General features: G+C 34.3%; 1 protein-coding gene across 2 annotated transcripts in view; it reads left to right on the plus strand.

The window, feature by feature from the left end:
* LOC110371075 (homeobox protein aristaless) overlaps positions 1-8,992 on the plus strand; it is a 72,905-nt gene extending 63,913 nt beyond the window's left edge. For both annotated transcript variants that reach the window (XM_021327164.3, XM_049852180.2), the window contains exons 4-5: positions 7,041-7,237; positions 7,483-8,992. In XM_021327164.3, the coding sequence (XP_021182839.3) occupies positions 7,041-7,237; positions 7,483-7,807 (522 nt within the window). In that variant the 3' untranslated portion in view covers positions 7,808-8,992. The remainder of the gene's footprint in view (positions 1-7,040; positions 7,238-7,482) is intronic.
* Positions 8,993-10,140: the final 1,148 nt, after the last annotated feature.

The following is a 10,140-nucleotide window of genomic DNA, read 5'->3' on the forward strand; positions in this document are numbered from 1 at the left end:
GAGCAACTTTCTGCACCCGGGTAAAAACCCGGGTGCAGAAAGTTGTTGCTTCAGAACGCAGATAAAACTGCATCCTTCCCTACAGGTAACTCTTCTCCAACAATTTAAAACATTGTAACTACTATTCTATTTACGTCAATCAGCACAGACCTTAAGAAAACGGTCTCAACTGGGAACTGGGACCAATAATTCGTAGTTTGCAAGGACTTGTCACGCAACCTTCAATCAGTTGAGACCGAATCGAATGAGACCAAGAAACGACTGCCTGATAACTATAATAAAGTAGTATGGACATGGAGTAGGGAAGCGTAGTGTGCTCAGTAGGATTAGATATGGTATATGGTTGCGATAGTAAATGTTATTTTTTAAGGAAATTATTCCTTATTTGCATTGATAAAATCAAAAATAAAAAAACAAATAAGAAACAATTCCGAAAACGATTCAAATTGACATTTATAATTTATCACTTCGCCTGATTAAAACTTAATAATTGAAAACTTTCGGTAAGTATGTTTATTAATAGGGTATTTTAGTCTAGATGAGAAAAAAATTAAAAGTGTATTACAATGATTGTTTAGAGGAAAAGCAATCGGGAAATGTTAGTTTCACTTCGTAAGGTACATAAATATATTTTTTATTGCAGTTTAAAGTTTTTAGGTTTTTTTATCTGTCTTTGAACACTACGAAATGTCGCCGCCATGCTAATGACGTGATTACGGTAGTAAACAAAAGTGTCAGTTAAAATTTTCAATACATATCAAAATATGTATTACTGACAGCTGTAGTTTTTTACTAACGTAATGACGTCATGACCAAAAAACAATCATGGCGTCCGTTGTGTGCCGCGTTTTCGCGAAATACGCGCGAAATTTGAAATTATGATAAAACAATTAATTTATATTCGTACATAACGTGAGAAAAAAAATTATTTTTAATTTTTTAGAGATATATTAAGACTAAAGAATTTATTTAAGATATATTTCAAAAATGCATGTAATACCCTATTGAATATACAATTGCAGACTTCAAAAGAATAAATTGGTACTAAAGTCATTTGGGATACATATGTATCTATATATTCTACAATACCAATAAATTCACAATTTAAAAATTAATGACTTTGCTATAATTTCAAAATATAATTTGAATCAATTATGTGATACCTATTATTAGATAATTTATTAATAATAAAAGTAAATTACTTTCCGAGCAAGTTTTCATCTTATACTTTAATGACAATATAAAAACAATGGGAAAATACAGTTTTATTATTAACTTTTTCACCGCAGCTTTTCCGTTAGTGCCCATTAAACAATTCATTCAAGACTCTTAATTAAGATATAGTATTCTACGTCATGAATAATTATTATTCATCATAATAATTATTAATTAATTCAATCGTTACACGTGTCGCGTTTACGAGTTTCCTTGTAATCATCATAAAATTATAAAAATGCTCATTCTTATAGTGCTTATGTAGGTATGCAATAGGTTATTATAAAAATAGCCACCAATTAGCAAAGATTTTAGTTACAATGTATCAAATTGTTAAATATTGGCTCTATTTAAAAATGTTTGAGTAAGGACTAATTTTTCAATCGGCAGATACTTAAATTTTGTCTGAATATTATGTTTGTCAATTTTTGTATACCTCTAGAAAATATATCAAAACGCTATATTTATTCCTCAGATAGAAGTTAACTGATAATTGAAAATTTGGCCAGTAATGTTTTAAAAGTTAGTAAAACTGGCTTCAGTAGAGTAAACAAGACTATTAATTAAGAGTATTTTCTATTGCAATAAATGGCTATCTGTAAAACTTAAATTAGAAACTGCAGTGCAAGGAAAGAAAAATTACAATCTAATCATCTAAGGTTCTATGCTAATAGAAACATGATATTATCGCTCTTAAATTATCTTCAATTATAAATGTAGATTTTGATATAATTGACTGAATAAATGTTTAGATATTAATTAATATTAATGCAAAATACCTATTTTTTCCTTTATTCATATTTCACAATGTGACCCCCGCTGTGCCATTGGCTGAATTTAACTTTTTATGACGTTTTATAATATCGTTTGCATACGTTATATTTCTAAAAAAACAGAAATAAAAACGAAATGATGCGTATTTTTATGATTGACGAATTTTTTTAACGCATAAAATAAATCAATTTTTTTATGTAAGAATTCATTTCAAATGTCATAACAATAAATGATAATTGTGAATGATTTTGATAATAAAATAACTGCTTTGCACTTGGCTCGTCAAGTTAATTGATAGAACATAAAACATGGCGGAGTGTCAGAGATAATGTATATCTTCTTATTTGCTGATTTAATAGCACTGTATAATAATTTTTTAAACATAAATATTTCATTTTTTAGAGAATATGTTCATTTCAGCAATGACAAATGTTAAAGTATTTTTTTTTTTTATAAAAAGCAATCACGTTAACTATGCATTTTCTGAAAACTAAAACTAAGGTCTAAAAGGGTTTACATAAACTTGAGTTGTTTTATATAATTTTTAAACACTTAAAAGCTATGTTCAATTAGTAAATAAATAATTATTCTGAAAATAAAATTAACACCTCCATTTTTTACAAAGAAAATACAATATTCATTATTCCTGGTCACCCGAGCTCTTTTAATAATACAACGAAACCCACACTTATTTGTCGCAACGGTGTATTTTGTTCACAATCGATACGATTATTCGAATACAAATTAGTGCACAGGATAAAGTAATCGAGTGATACAATGGATCGATACTATTTGTATTCGATACGGCTGAAAAATTGTAAGATAAATAGGTTTTATATAACATTTCTGTATTAACCTATGATATACCTAATATAATAAAATATTTAGGTATATTTACTATTTAACTCTATTTATTACAAACCATAAACTAATTTCATATTATATGAAACTCAACTTTGGTGAGACTAAAAATAATGTCCGCATATTTTTACAAAAAAACTGTTATATATTAGGCTTTTGGTACACATTATCTCTCAAGGCTGAAAACAAAACAATACTAAGGAAGTTATGAAATGTGTAACAAATAGGATAACAAGTAGGAAACACTTTACATGTCTCAATAAAATTAATGATTTTCGACAAAAAAAGCCGCTGAAACGTACAAAAATCGTTCAACAATTTTGCTCAAAAGCCCAAAGCCACATCAATGTATGTAAGTCGCTTATAACCTTTTAGAACGAGGCGACATTTTTACGTTCCTTTACACTCTACATGATACGACGCTCTTAAGTTATTACTGTGTCTTCAGCCCAAACAGCTTCCATCCATTTAAGTAATAGGCGCGTATTTTTCAAACCCTTGTTTATTAAATGAGGTCATTAGCAATTTTCTTGTATTATTACCAGCTGATTCGATCATGGTGAGCTTGGGGGGCTAAGATCGCGCTTTATTGGTTCACTAGATTGGTTGTGCTAAGGCAATTTATCAGAGTACAAGGTGTTTGTGCATTTAGTTATTAAGTATAGATAAGACAGCAAATGCGTTTATTTTAAACGAGGGCTAATGTATATCCTATTGGCTAAGATATTGGATATATGTTAATTAGTTAATCATTTAGTTGCCTTCTAGTGGTCCCTATTTGAGAAGGGCTTAAGAGGTTATTTTACCCATCATTTTCTGTAGCTTACCAGTGACGGTTAGCTCTGCAATGAGTGTATCGTCCAACTGCATGCAGCGCAATCTTAGCGCTCCGGGCACACATCGGCTGGCCGAGCGGCCGACGTGGTCATTACCTTAATGCGCGACTCTGTTAAGCTATTAAACACGGCACCTGGGACGCAGTCGGTGCCTTTTTGCACCCACCGAGCCCGCATGCCGTCAGCCTACCCGCCACCAATTACAACATTTATAAATTCGCGGCCTCAACGCCGTATGGCTTCATATCCGTAATGGCCATTGTAAACTTAATAGATCATACCCCCCTACACAAATTCCAACCATAAACACCACCCATTAAGGCTCAATTTAAAAAGACAGCCGTAATCGTAATCATAAAACATTTCTCGTTTATCACAGCATCCGCTAAAACCGCATCGACATTTACAGAAACGCGTTTAATTTTTTACAATACACCATTTATCATAAGTGAATTAATTTAAATTGCCATAAAAATAACAGTTTACATAATGGCTGTACGGTTCGTGACGATTTTTTTCGTGACTCAACATTTTTGTAAGTGCATAAATATTTCATGCTATGATAATCGACCTTTTACTAAAGTATTGAATTGTAAACTTTTTGTTGTAAAAAGCCGGATTTTTGTGTTCCCAATAAAATATGATGGCTGTCAGTTTGAATGGTGCAATTAAAAATTAATAACAGTGTGAGGTATAATTTTACAAATTCTAGTTGATTGCATCGATGGAGACATGATATTATGTACTGACCTGCTCATTGAATGGGCTATAAATCTAACGAGACCTGCGACACGCACCTCATGTCTTTATACTTATTAAATGCTGATATTTCTTAATAGAAAACACATTTTACGTAACTAATTCGCATTAGAATAAGGCTAGGTGCAGACATGAGTAAGAAACATTGTTGTTTTTGATACATATTTTCTCGTTAAACTTCGAAGGACTAAAGTTTTTCTCCTCCTTGCAACACATAAATAATTGTTAAAAGACATCTGACGAAATTATGAAATAAACATGAGTTTGTTGAACAATAATTTATTGTTGTTATAATATAATAAATATCTGTTTGGGTTGCCATATTTTATGACACGTATGTCAGAGATACAATGTAAGAGACAGGTAAAAGTCTGTTCGTATGTTTTGTAACTTTGTAATGAAGACATATTTAAATGTACTGAATGATTCCATTGGTATTCTTGCTAGTACTTATGTATATAGGCCTGAGGTCACTCGTGAGTACTTACAAGATGTATGTACACGCGATTTTCATACAGTGTAACAATAGGTTATATTATGTTCTTACGCTTTTTTTTTATCGACGTAAAATCATCAAATGACCCCTCCCGCTGTGGGTTAGCAGCGGTGAGGGAGTGTCAGACTTTTACTGACTAAAATCGTCGTGTTCCGTCATAGGCCTTTTATGTACCAGGGCCGCGGTATCTCTTTCGAACAACCCGCAGCCCCGGCAGGCCCAGCCCTGCTGGGCCCCGCTGGGGTTGCTGACGTCTCTTTGAGGAGCGCGTGGAACAACGCGCGCCGTCGACACGGGTCTGTCGTCTAGGAAGACAGAGGGACGATGAGCCACCCGAACTCACCGCCCACAGACCCACGCCTACGGTGGCCGGGAGTCATCTCGCGACACCCGGCGCCCATGGTGTCTACCTGGTCCAGCGCGGCGGCCGGGATGAGAGGTGCGAACTCTCTGGCGTTCCGCCTCAGCTCAGACCACCAAGTTAAAGCCTTAAACTAGATTGTGCTTTCGTTGGAAAACCTTCATTTGTTCAGTTCCATGAAATTAATATAACAATGTTCTGTCGTGAAAGAGCAAATTACAGCAGTTACAATAAGTTAATGTTGTAATTTTGTATTGTGTTTTCTGGAAGACGTAAGAGAGGTTACTTACTTAAACCATTTTGGAATAACTTCAAGTTTGTTCCGTAATAACCAATATAATCCCAACAAGAATGAATTTATATGGTTATTAGAAGATTATATTACGCAGCAAAATATACAGTAGAATTCACATATAACGACTTCGCTTATAACAACCAATCGGTTTTAGCGACGATAATCTTTACTCAAGTTAGGTTTCGTATATAGGTACTAAGACAATATAACCGTTTAGTGCGACTCCGGTTTAAGCGACCAACTGCTTATAGCGACCAATATTTATTATAATACTTCCGGTTAAAACGACACACGCGCAATGTTTTGTTTACCTACGCACTCGCACCCCCGCCCCGCGTTCCCCGTATCGTTTAAACCTTCCCTGGACCTCTACAAACATTTTAAAACCAAAATAAGCCAAATCGGTCCAGCCATTCCGGAGTTTTAGTCAGACTAACGAACAGCAATTCATTTTTATATATAAGAAGACTAGCTGACCCAACAAACTTCATATCGTTTAAACCTTCCCTGGACCTCTACGAACATTTTAAAACTAAAATAAGCCAAATCGGTCCAGCCATTCTCGAGTTTTAGTGAGACTAATGAGCATCAATTCATTTTTATATATAAGAAGATAATAATATGTATTCGTAAGTTATGTATGTATGTACAAGTTAAGTTATGTACTTAAGAAATAATTTGTCCGTTTTGTGCGTCGTCCGGTTAGTACGACATAGTATCGTCGGTCCCTTGAAGGTCGTTATATCCGGATTCTACTGTAGTTTTATAAAATTCGCTAAATATAAATTTATACTCAATTTATTATTCTAAACCCCACTTCTCGCGTGAAAGGTAGTAATTAAAACCTAAAACGAAAACTGGATCGTTGTAGAAAAAACTCCTGCCTCCTGATTATGATGTATGAAGTCCATAAAGTTATTTATTAGTGGTAAACTGCGTGTTAGCTAACTGTTAGTTTAGAAACATTTAACACCTATTACTTAAAGAAACCACGCGTGGTTGGTTAAGCTAGAGAAACTTGGTGTCTATGTGCTTCCATCTTGCTTGTGAAATTGTTAGTAATGAAGCATTTTGTGGAGATAAATTATATAGAAATACATCGGTACTCTCAATATTATATGGTTTAATGTAAAAATCTGTAAGCATTTTCTTAAAAATAGGTAAAAGGTACAGTACAGGGACATAATAACCAAATATCGTGTTAAATAAGTACTTTCAGTTGTTCACTACCAATCTCGGCTATCAGTTCGGCATGCCTGCTGTGGTAGTCGTTTGGAAATGGCAATATAGTCATTTTAAGCCCCAGACATCTTATCATATAGAGGCAGAGTGGCATAGCTAACATACCTATGTACATCAATATTATTTGAATATTTTTTTATATGACATAATAAGCTACTTCTCAATAAAAAATCCATTAACTGACCCCTCATTTTCTTCCAGGTCTGGTTTCAAAACCGTCGCGCGAAATGGCGCAAACAAGAGAAGGTTGGGCCTCAGGCGCATCCATACAACCCTTACTTAGGAGGTGCAGGGGGAGCTCCCCCTCCCTCTGTGGTGGCGTCCATGCCGAACCCCTTCTCACAACTCGGCTTTGGGTTCAGGAAGCCGTTTGATACGAATGCATTGGCTCAGTTTAGGTGAGTTGAACTTTTTGATTAGGTAACTGGTGGTTGTAGATTAAGTCCTGAAGCTCTATAATTTACTTAAAGTAGGGGTACCATTTAGCTGTAAGCTATAGCTAAATACAAAGATGGTATTTACGACCACTATTTTTGAAAGGAATCTTAAAGCGCGCTTAATTTAAATATTGTTGGAAACAGAAATTGAAAGAGCTACAGCACACGTAAAATAAATTGTAACATTTCGTATCTTCTGCCTACAGATACGCCGGAGCGCCAGTCCTGGGCGCGCAATACCTCGGCGCCCCTCTCCCCCGGCCGCCGCTGTTCAGCGCCCCTCTCTACACCAGCAGCCCTCCCTTCCACTCGCTCCTCGCAGGCCTAGCCGCCCCACCCCGGCAGTCCCCCGACCCGCCGCCCGTCTCACCCCCCATCTCACCCGGCAGCGAGTCTCCCCCTACACAACCATCAGCTCCAGAGATAGAGAGAAGAAGCTCCAGCATCGCAGCCCTCAGGATGGCGGCCAGAGAACACGAGCTCCGACTAGAGATCCTCCGACAAAGGCACCATACAGACCTGATTAGTTGAACACAACCTCGGCTCCGTTTCGGAGAACCCAAATCCGGTTTCCTAATTGAAGCTTGAACCTTTGGCAAGGCTGGTTTGCGAACATATCTAGACATGTGAACGCTGTTACTTATTTGTAAAATGTCGGGAATCAGGTTGTGTTATGAAGAAATAAATTAAATAAAATTTTTTGCGCACTTTTTGTCATTTAGCCGTTGATTATTTTCGCTTTTTGTTACGAGTTCCAAGTTATTGTTTCTCAGCCATTCAAGGCGTCAGAAGTGAACGGAAAAATGTATTTAACAAGGATTGTAAAAAGTATAAAAACCTAGAACCAGTTAGATATCTTAATTGTAATTAAGAACTCGGTTGGTACAGCTTGAAATATCTGGAAGATAATGACAAAAAGTGACAAGAAAATTAAATGGCTCAGTACTTATTTACAATTAAATACGTTTTTTATTTCTGTAAATTAATCGAGTGTATAAACCTGTTCCAGTGAGCTATATAAAATATTTACATGTAATTATATTTTGGCTAAACGCCTTGTAAGATAACTATTGTAGTAAATATTAGTACATTATATGTTAATACGTTTTTATAGACGTAAATACTTCAAATCCGTCCATTATAGGCCTTATTGTTATTTATTGTAGGATAAGTACTTAATAATTTTAAGTTTTTCAAAGTGATGTTTGCTAATTCCGAGGAAATGTTCATGCCTTCATTGTGCCTTTAATCATGAAAAGTATTAAAAAACTGTATGTATACGTAAAAAGACAATAAGCATACAATAAATAAGTATTTATTTAAAATGTAAAAATGAGTTTTCTTTAGAAAGTTTTAAACAAGAAAAGTTTGGATCAAATTCTAAACTGAAAGTATGTATATCAAAAGGCATTTTAACTTATCTCTTTTTTGTACAATAATAATTTTTTGTGATTGCGTGGGTATTGCATATGTTTTGGTGTGGTGTCGGTTGCCATTTTAATCAATAGCTATTCAAAATTAACACGTTTTTGTATTGTTTTGGAAAAGTACGTTATTTTAAGTTGCACCAAAGAGGATTGAATGGACCACAAAGTTCTGTTTAAAAAAATAGTTGCACAAAATACAGTGTCTACGCTTTTACTGTTTGTTAAAAAGGTAAAAAAAAACATCATTATGGATTATCTTGTATAAAAATAAAAGTATTGAAACCTTTTACGTGTTTGTTTTATTACTTAAGTACCCAATAAAGAGTTATTTAGTACTATGATTTATGAACATAAATATGAGATAAACCATTATTTATAATCTATTAATCATGTGGTTGAGACATTTTAATACTAAATCTTCAGCTTGGCATTTTCTATCTATTCTTTTTGAGCACTTTCGACTTACACGTGTCTGTATTTCTTAAGTCCTCTTAAGCTACCTACTCCTGAAATAAAAATGAGGTGATAAAACATAAAATGTAATGTGAATGAGCAAAATGTTTTAACACCAAAAAGATTCATGGATCAGAATTTGCAGTACCTAAGCGCTTACCAAAAGCTGCTTCAGATTCACAAATAGTAGACATTACAACAGTTATTCAATAAAAATTACTATATAATTCAGCACCACATATCAGGAACTTCACTAATATCAAGAGTTTGCACTATGAACTCTATCTGAAATGCCATAGGTACCATCAGATCTTCACATTCAAAACTAGTAAAAAATTACTCGATTAACTATTCGAAATCTCACATCAGCAATTACACCGCGTATTGTAGTAGTACTACAAAATCGATCAAACACACATACAAACAGACAATCGTTTAAAATATTCAATTAGTTCAATAAGCTCGACTTTCGTTCACAGAAATAATGTTCACCTTTCAACATTGTTGAACATCAATCAACATCTTATTACATGTCAAAAGTTGAAAAATATGGCAGCTTACTGTTCGGGGGTCGAGCCATTCATCACGAGAGATCTACAACAATAGCCGTACATTAATTACATAATCGAATTCAATTAAATTGTAATTCAATAACATGCAATTACATTGGATTCCGCCGTGGGTTCGGTGCGTGGGACGCATCCGATTGGCTCATGATTAACCATTAATCTAAAATTCAATTATCTTATGATTTAACATCGTTTGATTGAAAGAAAGCCGTGACTCACGACTATTAGTTTTTTGGATTTGTACTAAAAGTTTTAATTGCTACTTTCTGTTTTGCTTGTGTGATTAGGTATTAATTAGTATGACTAACCCTGTGATAGTCAGTCTTTACTTTTAGAAACAAAATATTTTCAGCAAATTGTATCAAAGTCAAATCCCATTCATTTTTACGTAGGTATTGTACAAATGTTAAAGCTA

This window comes from Helicoverpa armigera, chromosome 6 (genome assembly GCF_030705265.1).
Source record: "Helicoverpa armigera isolate CAAS_96S chromosome 6, ASM3070526v1, whole genome shotgun sequence".
In the NCBI taxonomy this organism is placed as follows: Eukaryota; Metazoa; Arthropoda; class Insecta; order Lepidoptera; family Noctuidae; genus Helicoverpa; species Helicoverpa armigera.